The 20840-nt window shown below is 56.1% G+C and overlaps 2 protein-coding genes across 13 annotated transcripts in view; both read left to right on the forward strand.

Moving 5' to 3' along the window:
* The window catches only part of ABCC8 (ATP binding cassette subfamily C member 8), a 77093-nt gene extending 64133 nt beyond the window's left edge, over nt 1-12960 (forward strand). For all 12 annotated transcript variants that reach the window (XM_079928264.1, XM_079928259.1, XM_079928267.1 and 9 more), the window contains 13 exons: nt 718-787; nt 1283-1440; nt 3140-3232; nt 7145-7247; nt 7789-7902; nt 8253-8373; nt 8524-8654; nt 9522-9600; nt 9807-9915; nt 10319-10422; nt 11207-11340; nt 11797-11859; nt 12411-12960. In XM_079928264.1, coding sequence (XP_079784390.1) covers nt 718-787; nt 1283-1440; nt 3140-3232; nt 7145-7247; nt 7789-7902; nt 8253-8373; nt 8524-8654; nt 9522-9600; nt 9807-9915; nt 10319-10422; nt 11207-11340; nt 11797-11859; nt 12411-12548 — 1417 coding nt within the window. In that variant the 3' untranslated portion in view covers nt 12549-12960. The remainder of the gene's footprint in view (nt 1-717; nt 788-1282; nt 1441-3139; nt 3233-7144; nt 7248-7788; nt 7903-8252; nt 8374-8523; nt 8655-9521; nt 9601-9806; nt 9916-10318; nt 10423-11206; nt 11341-11796; nt 11860-12410) is intronic.
* A 4063-nt stretch (nt 12961-17023) lies between these two features.
* KCNJ11 (potassium inwardly rectifying channel subfamily J member 11) lies at nt 17024-20798 on the forward strand (the record flags this gene model as incomplete). Its single annotated transcript, XM_079930222.1, has 1 exon — nt 17024-20798. The coding sequence occupies one exon, from the start codon at nt 17024-17026 to the stop codon at nt 18188-18190; it is 1167 nt and encodes a 388-aa protein (XP_079786348.1). The 3' UTR covers nt 18191-20798.
* Nucleotides 20799-20840: the final 42 nt, after the last annotated feature.

The raw sequence follows: 20840 nt of genomic DNA on the forward strand, positions 1-20840 counted from the left end.
TTCTCATCCTCCGTAATGGGATGGATAAAACCCCCAAAGGCTGCTTGGTGTGAAAGAGGTTTAAGGCTGTCGCAGCCCAATTGGCTGGCTAACTCGGTTTACAAATACAGTAGGCAAACAGCTTATCTGGCCCCTCCTCAATGCCAGACCTCACCATCTGCACTTTTTACTTTTCAGCCTTGTGAGCACTCTGTGGCCCACAGACACGGCCTCCAGGTTTACTTACCCTCTATTTGTCCAGATCTGTGGTTCTGAAATCCTCTTGTTGGGGTTGTGCCGGTTCTGGGTCACAGCCGGAGTGCTGACAGCTGGAGTGGCCTTGCAGGGTCAGCCGGCCAACAAGCTGCCCCGGGGCCCTGTCCCCTCCCCACCCTGGGAGAGTTGTCCCTCTGGAGAGAACTCTGTGTCCCTAGGAGGACACAGAGGGAGTCCTGAGTGTGTCGGGCAGAGCGATAAGCTGAGAACGGTGGCAGAGGTCACACATGGGCTGTAGGGTCAGAGAGGCTGGGGAGGGGCCAGCACTCCTTTGGGTGGCCACCCGGATTCTCAGCGACACAGGCCAGATGTCTACAGACCTGCAAAGGCGCATGCCCCTGGGAAAGCAGACCTGGGGATGACCCCATAGACATTGAAACGAAAGAAATAACTGTCCTCCTTCAGTAAACAGGAAGGAAATCAGTAAACATATGAGTAACTGCTCCTCTGGTTACCTCTTAGGTTTTTCGAGACCACACCCCTTGGAAGCATCCTGAACAGGTTCTCATCCGATTGTAACACCATCGACCAGGTACACAGGACGGCGACGCATTTCCGCAGTTCAGAGAGGCCAGGCCCCCAGGAGCTTTTCCTGTCTGGCACTGGCTTCCCCAGATCAGAGCCTTGGGGTAGGAACCCAGTGGCCCCCATCTGATTATAATGCTGCCTCAGGACCTGGGGCCTCCCCTGGGAGACCCTCCTAATAAGGCTGAAGGAAACCACATCCCTTTGGCTTCCATCCAAGCCCACTCTGGCTCACAATAAGGTTGCAAACATACTCTAAACCAAGGTGACTGATTTTGTGGAGAATATTCATTTCCATTTAGCCTGTGTTCTTTATTTGCCATCATACTAGATGGTGAAAAACAAAGCTCTAATTCCTGTTCTCAGGGAGCCTACAGCGTAGCTGCAGGGGTAAGACATGCACCCGTAATAAAGGAAGAGAGCAAAATATGACTCCAGGTAACACACTGAAGGCCATCAAATACCAAAACTCACCTCCCTTTCTCACCCTCCCCTCCTGCAGCACATCCCGTCCACGCTGGAGTGCCTGAGCCGCTCCACCCTGCTCTGTGTCTCAGCTCTGGCCGTCATCTCCTATGTCACACCTGTGTTCCTCGTGGCCCTCCTGCCCCTGGCTGTCGTGTGCTACTTCATCCAGAAGTACTTCCGGGTGGCATCCAGGTGATGGCAGCACTTGCCAGGGGGTGAGGGATGGGAAGTTCTTTGCAACAGGCACTTCAGCACAGTTATTAGAATCATCATCGTAGAAGCAGTAGAGTCGTGTCCCCCAAAACAATGGAAAATTGAAGTATTCATATTCCACTACCCTAATATAACCATCCGTCAGCACGCACACACTGCAGTTACTAGTTGAACTGTTTCCTTGGGTGATATGCTCAGGACTGGGATCGCTAGGTCAGGGTGTAGGCACGTGATTATGCCCTTCGTTCGTTTTGCCAAAGTGCTTCCCGGGAGGATTGTATGATTCCAGTGTCCAGGCTGACGGCTGATGCATAAAATCAGAGGGCACCTGATGTGAGGGGTCTTATGGCAACCAGACCTCCCAACCCACGTGGATCCAGAGCGTGGCTAGAAGCCTGGACTCGAGGGAGCCTCTCACGGCCTTTCGCGTTGATCACATTCGCCTTCGTGAGCCTTGGAGCCACGCATGACTCTTTCCTACTCAAAATTTTCTAAGAATGTTCTCTTGGAAGTTCTTTCTGGGAGTGATTCTGTTAAGCTCATAGATGCAAAGATTTGTAGGGACAATTTTTAAGAATCTTTAGGCCAGTGTGTCTCAAACTGCCAATCACAACCTATCAGTGGGTCATGAAATCAGTATCATAGATCACAACCCGTAACTTTTTTAATGAAATAGAATAGAAAATATGAGACTGTATTCACATAGTAACAGTAAGCTTTGCTTGATGAAACCTTTGTTTTGGTCATGTATGGGGGTGTGTGTGTACTGATTCGTGATACAAAATGTGTTTTTTACTAGGAATTGTCAGAAAGGTTAAGTACCTCTCTCAAGTCCACAGAGTTTGTTAGAAATGAGTCAAAATACTGATTGGCTATGATAATAATAATGAAATTTAGATACATTTTGGCCACAATTACCCTGCCCACAAAGATCACGATTGGTATAAACGGCTTTTTGCCTGGATGATCCAGAATCCCCTGGTACCCACATGGAACATAGTGCACTGATATTCACAAAATCACAGTGGCTTTTGAAACACCGTACAAGCTGATCTACAAGGTTCATTTCTTCTGCCAGAGAAACCACCCTGTTCCCCTGGCACCCACTCTGGCCCTGGGGACAGGTTGTCCAGGAAAGCTGCTTCCTGCATTCCCAAGCTGACCCCCTTGGCACTAATACACTTGTCAAGGTGCAGCTGTGGGGAGCAGGAATAATTCCGTTGCCATGGAAACCACTGGCCTTACCCTCTCCAGGAGCTCTTTAAATCCAAAGCCTGTGGTGGTTATCGCGGAGGGGACTGAAAGCGTGGAGTTTGGTCTTTCTGTTCCTTTGACTAGCTGTTCAAGTTGTTCGCCTGTGAAAGGGAACTAACACTGCTGCAGAGTGAGGCGGTGCGGCAAAGCAAATAGATAGATGCAGACGTGAGGTGGACGATGCCCAGGATAACAGTAACCGTTCAGCACGCTCTGCTTAAGCATCTACATAAACGAGCTCATCCAGTCCTCATGACTGCTTGATGGGGTGGTACCCTTGTCTCCCCTCTTTACAGGCAAGAAACTGAGGCCTAGAGAGGTGAAGCTATTTGCCCGCACTGTAGTAGGAGGTGGAGCTAGGATTCAGACCCAGGCTGAGCCCTGAGCTGCCCTCTTAACCATTCGGCTCTGCTCCCCTGCACAGGGACCTGCAGCAGCTGGACGACACCACCCAGCTCCCGCTGCTCTCGCACTTTGCCGAAACCGTGGAAGGTCTCACCACCATCCGGGCCTTCAGGTACCAGATTCACCCTGGGGGGGTGGGTAGAGGGGTGGGGATGGAGCCAGGGTCACAGGTCATGAGATTCAATTCTCAGGGCTCTGCTTAGGAAAGCCCAGGACACATGTCTCCCACCCCCTCATCAGTCCCCAAGGCCAGTCCACCCAAGGTGTCAGGTCTAGTGGGCTCTAGCGGCATGATCCAGAGAGGAGAATCTCAGGCCTAGAGCCAAGCCCATGGCCTCTGTGAACTAAGGCAAAACATGAAAAGAGAAAAGGCTGGGACAATGCCTCACACATCAATGCTGGAAAGGCCCTTACATGGTGTGGGCCAGCCCTGAGGCCATCTTTCATTGAGACTCTCCTGTGAGCCAAACACCATGCTGAGTACTTTACATGCCAGTCTCATTCATTCTGCACTGCAATCTGAAACGGAAAGCTTGATTATTCCCAGTTCTCAGATAAGGAAATTGCGGCTCTCTGTAAGGTCCCACAAAGTACAGATTTGAACCTGCTTGTTCATTCAACAAACATTTACTGAGTGTTCACCAAGCCCCACACCAGGCACTAAAAAGACAAAAATGAGTCAGATGAGCCCCTGCCCTGGAAGCATTTACAGTCCAGGCTTTGAGCAGGCCAGGGCAAACCCATGTGACAAGTACTCTGAAAGAAAGGGGGACACAGGCTCTGGGAACGTAGAAGGGAGGCAGTCATGGAAGGCTTCATTGAGGAGGTGTCATTAGTGCTGGGACTCAAAGAGGAGATAAGACTTCACCAGGCTGGAGGAACTCTCCCAAAACTTCAGTTTCAGTTCCTCCAAAACTCCCACCATCCTCTTGCCACTCTGAGTTGTGATATTGGGCTTGACAGAAGCATCTGAGGCTGCCTTGGGAGTGGAGGGGGCTGTTGCTTCCCACCTCAGTCTCTGTCTGAAGTATTAGGGCATCTCTCCTCCAGATAGACAGGTCAGAGACCCCTGACCCAGATACTGGGGCTCTGGTCTCTAAGCCTCACCCAGAGAATGATTCTAGGTTATTTTTAGGATGGCACAGCTGTGCGGGGCATGACAGTAACCATGTGACACCAGCCTTGTGTCCAGTAACCCTAGGGCTCAAGGGCCAGCTGACAGGGTTTGAGGAGGCTTGCCTGCATCTCCTCCCTCCAACCCCCAAAGTCTAGCTGCTGCCCTGGGAGAGGTGCCCAGGCTCCTGGCACAGCACCGCAGCCCCAGTTCACTCTCTGGGGCATCTGGGGCCGATGGGAGGTCCTCTTTGGGGTCTTGTCCTAGTAAAGCAAAGCAAAGCAGAGCTCTGCCATGGCCTTGGCTCTGCTCCCTGGACATCCCCTGCCACTGTGCAAGCCTGTGCTGTCTTCCCCACAGAAGCTCCCTGGAGCCTGGCATGACTCCAGGGTTTCCTTCCAGCCTCCTCCTCTTCTCAAGCCTGAACTCCCCAGTTCCTTCACCTTCCAGACCCCTCAACACTCCTGGGCCAACCTCTACTCTAAGTTTCGGTGATGCTCCTCTTAGAATTGATATCCTGGAGGCCTTTGGGCAGGGCCTGGGGCAGAGAGAGTGCGACTTTCCTAGAGTGGGCCAGACCCTTCAGTAGGATCTGAGTGTATGCCCACATCCTGCAACCAGCCTCAGACCAAGCCAGCGGTTAGCCAGAGAAACTGCTGTCTGGGAGGCCTCCCACACCCTGCACTGACACGGTCAATGAGTTTTAAATTTGAGCGAAGGACTTTTTACATCATCCCTGAATGTGTTGAATTCATTGGCTTTTTGCCCAGAGGCCTGTCCTGCTGAGAGCTACCTGGCATTTATTGGTTGTACACGTCCCACGTGCCAGGTATGTGTGTGGGTTATTACATTTAATCCTCGTAAGAGCCTCATGACATAGGCAGGAGAAGCCACGCTGTACAGCTGAGGCTGAGTATCCAGCCCAAGGTCACACAGACAGTGAGAGCTGGTGCTGGGCTGGGAACCCAGGCCTGGCTGACCTTCCGGGTTTTTCTGGAGGCCCTGCTTTTTCCCAAGAAAAGTTTCAAGGGTGCCCAACACTGAATGGTGGTTTCAGTCCATGTAGGAACTATTACTATCCCCATTTTACTGGTGAGGAGACTGAGCCTTGGTCCTGAGGCACAGCCTGTAAGTAATAATTCTCAGACTCCAACCGGGGTCCACATGGCCCCCAAGCTGGGGCTCTTCCCACATTCCTTATTCCGTCATACACCTACCACAGAAGCTCCCATCTCACGCACACTCTCATGCACACCCACCCCTCAGGCCAGTCACACACCCCTCAGACTCCCCAGTCACTCACATGCACTCACACATACATGCACATCTACAACACCCACTTACTCACACAGACCCTCAGACCGATGGTTTCACACCCCCCTCAGACACATCACCCGCACACACACATCGACCCTGCGGCTGGGCGATCACACCCTCTCACAACTCAGAGACTTGCTTTGCTCTCCTCAGACACATGATTCAGACGCAGGCCCTCCACCCAGAAAAAATCGAAGCAGAACAAACAGCTTCTGGGAGTGAAAAGCAAATACCCACGAATTCCATCTTGAGTTCTTCTGAGTCCCCTCAGTTGTTTCCCTGAGAGCATACGCTGAGACAGCTTTCATTCATTCTTGCATTCACCATCAAACAAGTACACCTGCCCCCTCCTCTAGGCCTGGCGCAAAGTCTGAAGGGGTGGCCAAGGAGAGCGACACCAGGAGCCCAGGCTTGTCAGAGGGAAGAGGCAGATCCCTACAAAGTAACCCAAGGGAGAACGTGATGAGGGCACGAGGGCAGGAAAGAAGCCTCCAGAGTTCCTGGTACAGAGAGGTCCCATCTATCTTAGAGGGTCAGGGAAGGTTCATTCGTTTGACAGATATTTATTGACAGTGCCAGGTGCTGGGGATACATTAGTGACCAAAACCAACATGGTCTCCATCCTCATGGAGTTTACAGTCTAGTGAGGGAGATGGACACTAAACAGCTAGAGAAATTAGCATATGAGCAGAGGTTATGAAATAAACAGGCTGCAGAGATGGAGAAAAAGAGGCCAGGAAAGGCCACTCTGAGGAGGTGCCACTTAAGGTAAAGCCTGAAAGTGGAGAGGAGTCAGCCTTGGGAAGAGCAGAGGAGAAAGCCTTCCAGGCAGAGGGAACAGCATGTTCAAAGGCCCTGGGGTGGGGAAGAACTTGGCATGGTCACAAAACTGAAAAAAGGCAAGTAAAGTAATAAATTACTTTACTGTAATTTCTGTGTCTGCAACACAGTGAGCAAGGGAATTTGTGGCATGGAAGGAGGTGGGTGAGGTTGGCAGGAGCTGGCTCACACAGGCTTCTGGCAAGGAGGTGGTTCTTTATCCGAAAAGTCATTCATATTCTTAGCAGGGGAGAGATAGGATGCAATTTATGACTTAGAAAGATGATGCTGGCTGCTGTGTGGAGGGTAGACTGAAGGGAGATAGCAGGGAGACCTGTCAGGAAGCTGATACAATAGTCCAAGTGAGTTTGCAGTGGGCAGGAAGCAGGCCAGAGGCAGGCAGAGGCCAGGGCTATTTTGGAGAAAGAAATAAGAGGACTGAGGGATTAGATGTGAATCCCGATGATTCCTGGGTTTCCAGCCTGAGCGCCTGGGTGGGTGGAGGTGCGCTTTATTGTAACAGGGAAGCCCTGCAGAGGAGAACAGGTCTTGGGGTGAAAACAAGCGTTTGAAGGAGGTGGCACCTTTGACAGGTTTGAATAAGCAGGAGGGAGCTGGGAAGGAGTTCCAGGAAGGAGTGGCATCCATAAGGTGGCAGAGGTGGCACGTCTGGGGGCTGCTGAGGCCCAGGCAGCCCCCTCTGCAGGTGAGGAAAGTCCCGGGGGCTACACGGACCAAGATTATTCCCCCTCCCCCTCCCCATCCTCCCCCCAGGTACGAGGCCCGGTTCCAGCAGAAGCTCCTTGAATACACGGACTCCAACAACATCGCCTCCCTCTTCCTGACGGCCGCCAACAGGTGGCTCGAAGTTCGCATGGCAAGTGCCCCGCAGCCCCCCGCACCCCCGGGACAGGGGGTTCTCATAGGGCTGTGCAGCCAGAGCAAGGGCCAAACAGGGGCCGGAGGGTGGGAAGAGAGGACGGATACTGGCCTGGTGTACATTCGGGGTGGGCATCGAGCCCTCCTGCTTCTCCCAACTCTGCTGGTCCTCCCCGTGTCTGACCTGAGCCCTCCCTTCCTTATATCACTGCCTGGACGCTTGTGTGTCTGAGGTGTGTGCCAAGAGCGAGAACAGTTGTGTGTTTAGCTGTGACAGGTGTGTCTGAAGTGGGTCATATGACAGGTGTGGGCCAGCTGGTGAGGCATGCGTGCTGGCCTTGGGGGCGGGGGGAGCAGAGCTGTGTGCATACGTTATCTACTGGGGCTCCAGCCTTCACAGCCTCCTGTGTGTCTGATGATGTGTTGCGGGGCTGGGGTTGAGTCTCGGCTGAGCTGCTCTGTGCCCTGAAGGGAGTGAGGGGTAGGGGTGCTGTGCCTTCAACCCCTGAGGGTCCAGGCCAGCTCCACTCCCTCTGCAGGAGTACATTGGTGCATGTGTGGTCCTCATCGCGGCCGTGACCTCCATCTCCAACTCCCTGCACAGGGAGCTCTCTGCCGGCCTGGTGGGCCTCGGCCTTACCTACGCCTTAATGGTGAGTGGCAGCAGGTGGGGCAGGGGAGGAGTCAGACACCAGCCCCTGGGGAAGCCCAGGGCACCTTCCCTGACTGAGACGCTCCCAGGCCTTACCCCAAGCTATACCGAGTCTGACGCCAGAGGGACCATGTGGACAGGAGGGCTTACTGCAGGTCCCTGCCCCTTCACCCAGGCCTGGGCCCCAGGTGGGGGTGGGTGAGGATCCACACTCACTGTAACCTCCATGGATGGCCCCCTGGACAGTCAGCGGTGGGCAGCAAAAGGCATCCTCACCTGTAAGAAGAGCCATCCTGGTGGCCAGGGACAGGACCAAGTGATCACTAACTGTGAACGGCTTGCTCCCCACAGGTGTCCAACTACCTCAATTGGATGGTGAGGAACCTGGCGGACATGGAGCTCCAGCTGGGGGCCGTGAAACGCATCCACGGGCTCCTGAACACTGAAGCAGAGCGCTACGAGGGGCTGCTGGGTGAGGGGCGCGGGAGGACTTCTGGGGAAAGGACCCAGCGTGGATGTGTGTTTGGGTTGAGGGGGACATGAGGAGCCTGGGGGCAGGAGGGCATGCCTGGATACCAGCTGTGGCCCACACCTGGCAGCTGACCCCCAGCCCGGCCCCCAGCACCATCGCTGATCCCGAAGAACTGGCCAGACCAAGGGAAAATCCAGATCCAGAACCTGAGTGTGCGCTACGACAGCTCCCTGAAGCCAGTGCTGAAGCACGTCAACGCCCTCATCTCCCCAGGACAGAAGGTCAGGGGAGCGGGGAGGGCAGAGGGCTGGACCGCCTCACAGAGTCACCTCCTGGCCCTCAGGGCCCGCCAGGCCTCACACCCATTCAGACCCCCAGTCTCCCAGGCCCGGGCCTCTCGCCTTCTCCTCCTGCTGCCCTCACTCACCCGCCAAGGAGATGGACAGGACACCCCAGACTCCCCTGACTCAGAGGGGTTTTGTCAGGGCCCCCCACAAATGGTTAGGGGCTCTCCCGGACACTGTACCCTGAACTTCAGAGCAGGGTCCTGGGGCAGAGAGTGAGGCCCTGTCCTGGGGAGGGAGCTCCTGTCTGGCACTCCGATCCGACTCTGACTGACTCCCCCCTCTCTCCCCCTCTGCTCCGACGCTGCCCCTCTCCTCCTGTCTCTTTGTCTCTGTCTCTCTCACTCTGTCATTGTCTGTGGCTGTCTGTCTCACTGTCTCTGACCTTTAGATGTACCTCTGTCCCTGCCTCTCTTATCCTTCTATATCACCACCTCTGTCTCCGTATCGGATGCGACGGGGTGAGAGGCGACTCCAGTTTAAGGTGGGGTACATCCTGTGCACTACGCTCAGCCACCCCGGGCCCTCCCGCCACACCCAGGCACATAGAGAGACACCCACGTCCCCAGCTCCTGCAGTCAGACATCTGCAGTCATGTACCACACCCAGCCAGCCAAGTAGGAGCCCCCTCTGGATCCACTGCAGGAAACAAGCCCAAACCCGGGCCCAGCCCTAGCTAAAGGGATGCTGGTCAGAACACCAGGACGAGAAGAGATGCTGGGGCTTCCCACACCTGCACAGCCCAGCACTAGAGGCTCCCAGACACCCCAGGTGCCCACAGCGTACCTGCTCCTCTCTTTCCAGATTGGGATCTGCGGCCGCACAGGCAGTGGGAAATCCTCCTTCTCTCTTGCCTTCTTCCGCATGGTGGACATGTTCGAAGGTGAGCTGTATGACGGGCACCCCTCATGTACCCACAGCCACCAGATGGGACCTCAGTCCTGGGTATGGTCAGACGTCACAGGAGGCCCAGCCATCGCTGCCTTCCCCCGCATCCTCATTGGGACCCATGTTGCAGGCAGACCCTGTCCCCAGTGCCACCGTGTCCCCGCTCCTTGGTGCCCCACCTGTGACACTGTCTGCATGCAGGGCGCATCATCATCGATGGCATCGACATCGCCAAACTGCCGCTGCACACCCTGCGCTCGCGCCTCTCCATCATCCTGCAGGACCCTGTCCTCTTCAGCGGCACCATCCGGTGAGCCCCCTGACCCCCGCCACCAGGCCCACCCCAGCCCCAGGCCTGGCTCCGCTCCTCCAGATCTGGGGCATAGAGAGGAAGGGGTGGACGAGCCTCCCTGGGCAAGCAGCCCTGCTCTAGCTCTGGGCATGAAGGGCTGGCGCGGGTTCTTTAAAGCTGCACGCTCATGCCTTTCTCTTTTCCATTAGGCCTAGGCACTGGTAGGGGTCCCCCAACCCTCAAGCCTGGGATGCTTTCCTCCACCCACTGCCAGCACCTTGCTGCCCCCTCCCAGCCAGACCCCCAAGTCAATCAGTTCCCACTCACTGCTCCCTTCACCAGTCTCACCCTCTGCGCGTCCCCTGGGAATAGAGCCAGGACCCTGCTCCCCTCTCTAAGGACTTTGTGTGTCACCCTCCAGATTTAACCTGGACCCGGAGAAGAAGTGCTCTGACAGCACACTGTGGGAGGCCCTGGAGATAGCCCAGTTGAAGCTGGTGGTGAAGGCGCTGCCCGGAGGCCTCGGTAACTACTCCTGGCTGAGCACAGGCTGGGTACTAAAGGACGCTTGTAAGGGCTGGGAAGGGACAACTCACACCCGTGTCTTAGCTTTGCTCAGAGTTTAGAGTCTGGGGTCTGGCAGGATCCCAGAGACCATTAAGTTCTACTTCTCACTATACAGGAGCTCAGAGATGTCAAGTGATTTGTCCCAGGTCACACAACTGGTCAGTCAGGATCTGGCCTCTCCTACGGGGCACAGGGGTACAGTAAGGAGACAGAGCTTGCAAGTCCCCAATACCATGATGGTATATTCAGCCCTGCCCTCCGCATCCACCTGCCTGCCCAGCTCTGCCCTGAGGAAGGAGAGGACTGACTGGAAACCACAGGCACAGGTCACTCATCGAGGCCACTGGGAAGACTGTGTCCCCACCCCGGGGGTCAGCAGAGCCTTGGTGTATCTGTTGAAACCCCTGGGACCGGGGGCCGGCCAAGCCTTGGCTTCAGAAAATCACCCCACCAAGGCCTATACACATGCAGGACGGACACACTCTGTGCTGATGCGCCTCCCAGAACTGCCCAGGGCCACAGCCGTGCATAACTCCACGGAGCGCTCTTCTCTTTGTAACTCTAGCAGATGGCATCCGTGTTGTGTAAGGTGCAGCCACCCTGTGCACACCTGTACTCATGACACACCCCTACATATTTACCCCTGTACACACATTTCCTGAAACCCCAAGCCACTCCGTCCACTAAACTCACAACGCAGAATTAACTCAGCCCTGCGCCCCCTGCCTGGGGCTGTTTTCAGATGCCATCATCACGGAAGGCGGGGAAAACTTCAGCCAGGGCCAGAGGCAGCTGTTCTGCTTGGCCCGGGCCTTTGTGAGGAAGACCAGCATCTTCATCATGGACGAAGCCACGGCTTCCATTGACATGGCCACGGTCGGTGCTGGGCACACCCATGGGGTGGGGGTCTCGGAGAGGGTTTTCGGGGGTGTTAGGGAGAAGGTTGCACAAAATAGTCCTGAAACTCAAGTTGCCTTTAACATCAACAGTCATATGGAGCAGAAAAGGCGACGGGCTGGGGGACCCTGGTTCCAGCTAGTCTTAAGGCTGGAATATAACACACAAGCTGCACACGGACCCACAAATTTCACACCCATCCCCACAACCCAGCACACCCAGACACACTCACAGCACACACACATGCACACAGCTGAGCTCCCAACAGGTGGAACCCAGCCCCTGAACACTGGGAGCCTGGTTGGTCCTATGGGGACTAGAGCCAGAGGGAGGGGGTGGGGCTAGGGTTGGGGTCAGATGGGAGCTGGGCCAGAAGCCAGGCCAGACCCCACCCACTGGGCAGGTGAGCCAACAGTTGCTGCTCCGACCTGGCAGGAGAACATCCTCCAGAAGGTGGTGATGACGGCCTTCGCAGACCGCACTGTGGTCACCATAGCGGTAAGGGGCCCGTGATGGGGTGCAGGGGGGACACCCAGAGAGACAGCTGGCCTCCTGAGGCTGTCATCAGTGGGCAGCCTCTGGGCTCACCTGCGCCTGGTAATCAAGAGAGGACCCTGTGGCAGTGCAGGGCAAGGAGTCTGGCAGACTTGCAGCGAGCCTGGATTGCAGGATTTGGGGTGTAGGAGGGTTTGTGCCTGCACTTCCCTCAGACCTCCCCTCTTTCTCCAGGTTCCAAGGTCCGCTCCTGTCCCAAGGCCCTGTGAGCTAGGATAGGGTTACTTCTCCAGAGCAAATGGGAGATGGGGGCGTTGGGAGAATCTCTGAGTCTTGAAGCCTGGAGGTGGGGCAGAGCTGAGACCTGGTGAGGGAGAGGGTGGCATTAGCAGATGGAGGGTTTGGAGTTACAGCCACCCCGGGAAAGGGCAGTCACCGCAGAGATAAGACATTCTGGCCACATGCCCCCTCCTCCAAGCTGCAGGAGGGATGCCTCAGCTGCCCCAGCCCGCCCCCCACACACACACCCTGACAGCCCCTCCTGCCCCGCCCAGCACCGCGTGCACACCATCCTGAGTGCAGACCTGGTGATCGTCCTGAAGCGCGGCGCCATCCTTGAGTTTGACAAGCCAGAGAAGCTGCTCAGCCAGAAGGACAGCGTCTTCGCCTCTTTTGTCCGTGCAGACAAGTGACCTACCAGAGCCCAAGTGCCATCCCATGCCCCACCCTGCCCCACCTCTAACTGTAAAAATCACTTGTAAATAAAGAGACTGGTTATTTCCTACCTGAGGCCGTGGGTCTGGTGGGCAGGGACTGGGGTGGACCGTGGGTCCCGTGGAAGCAGTCTGACTTTAGCATCAGGCAGACCTGACGAAGCTCTGTGAGTGTGGGCAAAAGCATGTTTCCTCACCTGTGACATGAGGGCTGTCTTAGTCTGCTAGGTCGTATTTGTCTGCTGCAACAAAATACCATAGCCTGAAAAAAAAAAAAAAAAAAAAAAAAACCATAGCCTGGATGGCTTAAACAGCAGAAATTTATTGCTGACAGTGCTGGAGGCTGGAAGTCCAAGATCAAAGTGTCGCAGGCTTGGTTTCTCCTGAGGCCTCTCTCCTCGGTTCCAGACAGCCACCTTCTAGCTGCGTCCTCATGCAGCCTTTCCTCTGTGTGCACACCCCTTTTATCTCTCTCTCTCCTTATTAGGATACTAGACATATTAGATGAGGCTGCACTCCTATGACCTCATTTAAACTAAATTACCTCTTCACTGGCCCTATCACATTGCAGGGGCTCCAATATATGAATTTTGGGGGGAATGCAATTCAGTCCATAACAGAGTTATAGTATTTTTGTGATTATCTCATCAGATAAGGTAGCAGATCTGCATATATCTTGGTCCCTTTTCCTTCTCAGTTTAATTCTTGGATTAAAACTGTGGGTCCCCAGGTACCCCGGATTAGCATTATTTACATTGCAAATGACAGGAACCCAACTCAAAGTGGCTTAAACAGTGGAATTTATTATCCTATGTGATTGAGAAGACCAGGAGGTTACTACTTGAAGCACGGCTAGATCCAGGTGTTTGACATCAGGGGTGATGAATTCCATCTTCCTCTCCCTCCCCCATGACAGATGGCCACTAGCACCTCCAGCTTACATCCTACCCCTCTGAAAAAGAGAGGGGCCTGAATCACATGTCCCCATCTCCATCCCACACATAGGGACATTCAGAAGTGGGAGAAGGGCGGCCCTTCAGAGAGAAAGCACAGTGCATATGCCACAAGTCGGCCAGGTAGTGACTGGGACATACTGGGGCCCAGACACTGGGGAGACTAAAAAACAGCTGTCCTCAGACTCCACGTGCATCATGAGACATGAGTGTATACCTGTCCCACCAAGAAAGGAAGGTGCTTGTTTGCGTATCATTTTATCATTTACACGTTGCCTTCAGTACCGGCTGTACCAGGCCCTTGGGGTGCAGACCCAGGAGTCTTGGGCCTTCATCCTTGTTGTATGCAAGGGGGTCAGAGTCATACGGTGCAAAGAAAATCCACCAGTCATTGGAGAGGGGTCCAGCACAGACCCTTCTGGCTGTTCCAGGAGCCAGAGGAGCTCAGGAAAGGAGAGCTCTGTGAGGCCTGGCAGGCTCCTGGGAGAGGCAGGATTTAAGTTGGGCATGGGAAGGGTGGGAATTAGATAAGCAGAGAGCCTTGAATGCCAGGACAAGGAGTCTGGGACATGCCTATGCACAAAAGGGAAGTGGAGAAGGTTTCTGAATGCAAAAGGGACCTGACAAGTGCAGTGTTTGGGGGAGATGAGTATGAGGAGGTGCAGGACGGAGCAGAGCAGGAGGCTGAGCCCTTTTGGTGGGGGGCTCGCCTTCCCGGCAAGTGAGGCCTCAGGGTCACGCTGTGAGGCAAGTCCTAGCCTTTCCAGCTCTGAGATGCCTCTGGGGGCCCGGCACTCCCTCCACCGTTGGGCCTCCCAGGAGCAGAGCCTAAGGAGGGAAAAGAGGATTCCCACCCCCATGCCTACGACCAGCCAAGGGATTAAAGGGAAGTAGCAAGGGCACAGGGGCACGTCACAGCTCACACTGAAGTCTTGCAGAGATGCCTCAGGCCATTCTAGCCCAAATTCCTCTATAGCACCCCTGATGGTGTGCCAGCCTCGACTTGGATACCCCATAGATGAGGGTCATCTCTGGTAATTAGAAATGACTCTTCCATACGTGAAATCAAAGCCTGCCTCTGTTCCACTCTGTCTATACTGGTTTATACTTTGGACCACACAAAATAGTCCATCCTCCTTGGACCTCAGGGGTTTCTGCGATAGTATCTGAACTCCCTGGGAAGACTCTCCAAGGTTCCTTTTCTGATGGCTGAGCAGCCGTAGTTGCCCCAGAGTTTTCCTGTGTAACTCTGTCTCCTTGAGCTGCCCTCTCTGCTCACCCTATTTTCCTTTCCCCACCCTAAGCACTGCATCTCTGGCAGTATAGCCCAAGATCTACCATGAGTAGTAGAGGGGGCCCAAGCCACAGGACAATACTAGGTTGATGCCTGCAGTAGAAACACCACTCCTCTTCAGGCCAAGAGCTTAGGAACCCCAGTGCCCAAGCTAGCCCTGACACAGCTCCTCAGGCTGCAGGTGTAAGGAGGTGTAAAGCAAGTGCCAGTAGCTCAAACCCCCTTTAAAATGCAGGGGTGGGGGCTCCCCTGGTGGCGCAGTGGTTAAGAATCCGCCCGCCAAAGCAGGGGACACGGGTTGGAGCCCTAGTCTGGGAAGATCCCACATGCCGCGGAGCAACTAAGCCCGTGCACCACAACTACTGAGCCTGCACTCTAGAGCCTGCGAGCCACAACTACTGAACCCGTGTGCCACAACTACTGAAGCCCAAGTGCCTAGAGCCCATGCTCCACGGGCCACCACAATGAGAAGCCTGCGCACCTCAACGAAGAGGAGCCCCCATTCACTGCAACTAGAGAAAGCCCACGAACAGCAACGAGACCCAACACAGCCAAAAATAAACAAATATATTTTAAAATTTTTTAAATAAATAAATAATAAAATAAGATATAATAAAATGCAGGGGTGGGATTGAAAGTGTGGGTCATGATTGAGAAGATGCAACCACCCTGGCTTCTGGGCTGCAGCATCCAGCATCCCCTGTAGTGGGTGTTAAACTATGTTTCTACACCTACTAAGGTACATCTCCACGCCCCACCCCCAGGAAGTCCGTGGCTTTCATCAGGCCCTCAAAGGATTCGTGACTCTGAAAATACTAAAATCATCGCCATAGAAAAGAAACGGTCAGTTAGGATTCCTCGGGCCACCTAATCTCCCCGCCCCAACCCCAGTCACCAGGTTGGTGACACAGCTCCTCGGTACCTCCTTTTGCTGGGAACCCACAAAGCCCAGGCGGATACTGACCCAACCCAGGATGGGAAAATTGCGGTGGGACCAGGGAGACAGGGAATCGGTCCCCAGAATGGGAGGGCGGGTCACGACTCCCTTCACCCCGCCCCCGTCCCGCCCTGCCCCGCCCCGCCCTAATTTCGTAGCGTGTGGGCTGGGAGGAACCTCTTTAGTCCATCTGATTGGGCAAACTCCCAAGGCCAGACGAAGCGAGCCGGGAGAAGGAAGACGGTGGGAGGTGAATGGCGAGGGGCGGGGCTTGAGCTTGTGCCCGCCAGCCCTCCAGCCCAGGAATAGGTCGGGCTCCCCCTGGCGGCCCCCGGCCCCCACTCCACGCCTCCGGCGTTCGGTGTCCTCAATTCTCCACCCCACCTAGCACAGGTCGGCCTCCGCGGGCCGATTGACACACAGAAGGACCGGAGGACGGCCCTCCGCGAGCGCCCGGGCAGCAGGAGGGGGCGGGGAGGCGAGGACTGCGGCTTGATGAGCAGGAGCAGGTGCCGCGGCGAGGAGCGCGGGGTGGGGGCAGGGACGGAGCGGCGGGCGGGGTCGCGGCGCCGGCGTGCGTGCTGCCGGCGCGGAGCCGGGAGGCCGCGGCTTAGAGTGGGCCCCGCCAGCCAGGTCGCGCTGGGGGCGAGGGGATCAGGAGTGGAGCTGGGTGGAGTGGTGACTCTGGAGGGCGGAGGATCCCAAGGAGACAGAGAGGACGAGAGCTAGAGGGAGATCGGAGAGCGGCGAGAGCGCTACGGAGGGTGGGTTAGGAAAGAGGTACCTGGAGGTGAGACGGTATGAAACTGGAGCTTGGAGGGGAGCCCGGGGCCGAAATGGGTGAGGCGGGAAACACGGTGCGGGTTGTGTGGGGTGTGGTCGGTTGGTAAGATCCGGAGGTGTGACGTTCCCAGGTGGGAGAGGTGGGTTGAGAAAGAAGGCTGAGTGGGGAGAAGGGTCCTAGGGAGACGCCCAGGGGTGGTCAGCGAGTGGAGGAGAGCTGAGCTGGGATCCAGAGCCAGGTGGGGAACAGGCAGAGTAGGGGGTTCAGTAGGCAGTGGGCAGGTGGGCTGAGGTGTGAGGCTGGTATAAAGTGAAGGAGGGGCCAGGTGGAGCTGAGGATGAGTCTAGCTGGGGAGGCATCTCAGAAGTGAGGCCGGTGCAGACTTAGGGTGGTCCCAGGGCAGAAACCCCAAAGTAGGTTGAAGGCTCAGTCAGGTGGTTGCTCCTCCCCCATGGGGGAGACCTCTCCCTGGTGGTCGCTGGAGCCATGCTGTCCCGCAAAGGCATCATCCCTGAGGAGTATGTGCTGACGCGGCTAGCAGAGGACCCGACAGAGCCCCGGTACCGTGCCCGTGAGCGGAGAGCCCGTTTCGTGTCCAAGAATGGCAACTGCAACGTGGCCCACAAGAACATCCGGGAGCAAGGTCGCTTCCTGCAGGACGTGTTCACCACGCTGGTGGACCTCAAATGGCCATACACGCTGCTCATCTTCACCATGTCCTTCCTGTGCAGCTGGCTGCTCTTTGCCATGGTCTGGTGGCTCATCGCCTTCGCCCACGGTGACCTGGCCCCTGGTGAGGGTGCTGCTGTGCCCTGCGTCACCAGCATCCACTCCTTTTCATCTGCCTTCCTTTTCTCCATTGAGGTGCAGGTGACCATCGGTTTCGGCGGGCGCATGGTGACCGAGGAGTGCCCTCTGGCCATCCTGATCCTCATTGTGCAGAACATCGTGGGGCTCATGATCAATGCCATCATGCTGGGCTGCATCTTCATGAAGACTGCCCAGGCCCACCGGCGGGCTGAGACCCTCATCTTCAGCAAGCACGCGGTCATCGCCCTGCGCCACAGCCGCCTCTGCTTCATGCTGCGCGTGGGCGACCTCCGCAAGAGCATGATCATCAGCGCCACCATCCACATGCAGGTGGTGCGCAAGACCACCAGCCCTGAGGGCGAGGTGGTACCCCTCCACCAGGTGGACATCCCCATGGAGAATGGTGTGGGTGGCAATAACATCTTCCTGGTGGCTCCCCTCATCATCTACCACGTCATTGACGCCAACAGCCCGCTCTATGACCTGGCGCCCTGCGACCTGCACCACCATCAGGACCTTGAGATCATCGTCATCCTGGAAGGTGTGGTGGAAACCACGGGCATCACCACCCAGGCCCGCACCTCCTACCTGGCCGACGAGATCCTGTGGGGCCAGCGCTTTGTACCCATCGTGGCCGAGGAGGATGGCCGCTACTCTGTGGACTACTCCAAGTTTGGCAATACCATCAAAGTGCCCACGCCGCTCTGCACGGCCCGCCAGCTGGATGAGGACCCCAGCCTGCTGGATGTCCTGACCCTTGCCCGCGGGCCCCTGCGCAAGCGCAGCGTGGCCGTGGCCAAGGCCAAGGCCAAGTTCAGCGTCTCTCCAGATTCCCTGTCCTGAGCCCTGCTCCCTTGGACCCCCCTCCTCATGTGCGTGCAGGCCAGTGTGGCATGGTATGTAGACTGGACGTAGTGCGGGCCCCTCGGCCAGGCCAGGACCTGTTAAGAGGCTGGGCCCTCCTCATCTCAGCCTCCCTGCCTGCTGCTCGCCCAGGGTGTTGCAAGGCACTTGTCGCTACTCTATTTCTGGCCTCAGCAGGAGCCTGTACCGGGTTATTTTTGTCCCTGCTCCTCCCAGCCCCAACTCAGGACTGGCTTTCCCCCCGACCCTGCCCCAGGCTAGGGGAGCTGTGGGAAGTGTCAGGCCCTAAAGCTGGGACTCCATCTAGTCCTCGGCCCCCACGACCGACCGGCTGCAAGCTGGACGGGTGGCTGGGGAAGAACAGTCCCCAGATGGGAGGCCTGCTGCTCTGTTTCTGTGGCCCTGAGAGATGCCTGTGCTGAGGCCCCAGCCCCTACTTGGTCCCTGAAAAGGTGATGGCCAAAAGGGTGGGCCTGGCCTGCTGGGGACGGCAGGCAATGAGGGAACACAGTCTAGCTGGAGGGCTGGAGATGTGGAGCCTCCCTGGGGCGGGCTTGGCAGAGAGGAAATGGCACCGGGAGGCTTACCTTGCTGAGCCCTGCCCAGGCACGGGGAAGGGGAGACGGGCCCCTTACCCCTGACCCCAAGGCTTCTTCAGCGGGGGCTCCAGGGGCTGGGGCTGCTGCACCTGCCTACTTCCATTCTGTCCCTGGCCCTGGGAGGCTGGAGTGGGCTGGGGCGGACCCTGGCATGCCAAGCTGAAAGAGGCTGGGGAGAGACTGGGGTCCTGGGCCCACCACGCTTGGCAGGCCTCAGACTGTACCCTGGCCTGGCTCCCCCCCACCCAGTGGCTGCCACTCACTTTGTCCAGAGGGTGGCCATGGAGGGCCTTTGGGTTGCTAGAAAAGGAGATGTTGGAAAGCTCAGGATGGAGTGGGTGTGTGAGGTCCCTGAGGCACAAAGGCCCTTGGTCCTGACAGGCTTGACCCCCAAGCCGGACTCTTGGAGCAGTGCTGTGTGTACTTGCCCAGAATTCTGCCTTCTCCATTGTCAATAAAGCCTCCCCCTTCGTGACCTAAACTCTGGGCTGTTCTTGCTGGTGGGCAGGGAGAGCAGGGGCCGGCAGCTGCCAGCCTACATCTCAGAGGCGCCATGGACCCCAGCTGGGAGGCCAGGAAAGGGACCTGGGGCTGGCCCTCTTCCCCTAGTTCAGAGACTTCCCCTTCCTGCCTTTGGTAGCCCAGCCCTACAAGACCGTCTGACCGTCTCCGTTGGGCACCCATCAGGCTTATAGCCCTGAGCCCTGCCTCCACTCCCAGGGGGCTGATGGAAGGCCGAGGGGCTCAGGAGAGAGGCGGGTATGTCACAGACATTAGTGTGGCAATTGGAGCGTTAGCTCTCAAAACAGTTGCTTGAGTTCTAAGACCTTGGTCACATAACTTAACCTCTCTGTGCCTCAGTTGCCTCATCTATAAAGTGGGGATACTACAAGTACCTACCTCATAGAATTGTTGGAGTAAGTGAAAAGCGTTATGTCAAATGCTTGAGTGCCTCGTCCATAATAAGTGCTCAATAAATGTTAACTGTTGAGACTGCTATTCAATCAGCCACGTGGTGAGACAACTGAGCAAGCAAATGCCGAGAGAAGGTGCTATTATATGTCCCCTGGTGATGCGTTTCTCTGCCTGGTCTTACTTTCTACACAATGTCCCCTCCCAGCTCAGACCCCGATGACAGGGGCTGTGACTGCAACTGTTACCTGGGCTTCTTGTCTCCATCTCATCCTCTGCACACCATCTGCCATGTAGCCACCAGAGTGGTCTTATTAAAAGACATCATTCTCTCCAACGTCAAGTGCCTCCAGTAGTTCCTCATCACCTTCTGGTCAAGGCTAGACCTGTGACCAGTCATTTCAGGCTTTGCCTGCTTTCCAGCCTTACAGCTTACTGTTCTCTGGCCAGGACACTGTGCAACCACCCGTCCCGCTGGCAGCCTCAGCATCCCCTCCTTGTATTTATCTTCCTACATCTGAGCTTTTGCTTGTTTATTCCCTTTGCCTGGAATGCCCAAGCCTCATCTCTACCTGTTGAAATCCATTAAGGTCCAAGCCAAATGATGCCTCCTTGAAGCCTCCCCTGATTCCTCTAGAAAGCGATGGTCCCTTCCCTTCCTCTGTGCTTGTGGGCATTCTACTTTTGCCTGTGTTTATGGGTCCGTCTCCCCATCCCCAAGTCCATGGCTCCTTGAGGTCAGGGACTGTGCCTGACTCAGCACTGTGACTGGCCCTGAGTAAGTGCTGAATGAATGAATGAATGGTGGATAATGTAGAGGACAAGCCAAGGTCAATGCTGCAGTTTGAGGCCTGCAGAGGGCTTTGGCTGGATCAGTGAGAGTTTGTCCCAGGCTACTCCAGAGGCAGGCCTGAATGGCCAGGAAGCTGCTGGTCGAAGCTCTAAGATGCCCCCTCTCTGCACCCACAGACCCCCCAACATTGATTCTTTGCTGAGCTGACCTGTTTCTGGCTTAGAGGAAGAAGGGATGAGAAGCTCCTCAGAGCTGGCCCAGAGTTCTGGGGACAGTGCCTGGCTCTTGGGACTCAGCTTGACCGTCCTTAAGACCAGAGCAGGAG

This window comes from Stenella coeruleoalba, assembly GCF_951394435.1.
Source record: "Stenella coeruleoalba genome assembly, chromosome: 8".
Taxonomy (NCBI): domain Eukaryota; kingdom Metazoa; phylum Chordata; class Mammalia; order Artiodactyla; family Delphinidae; genus Stenella; species Stenella coeruleoalba.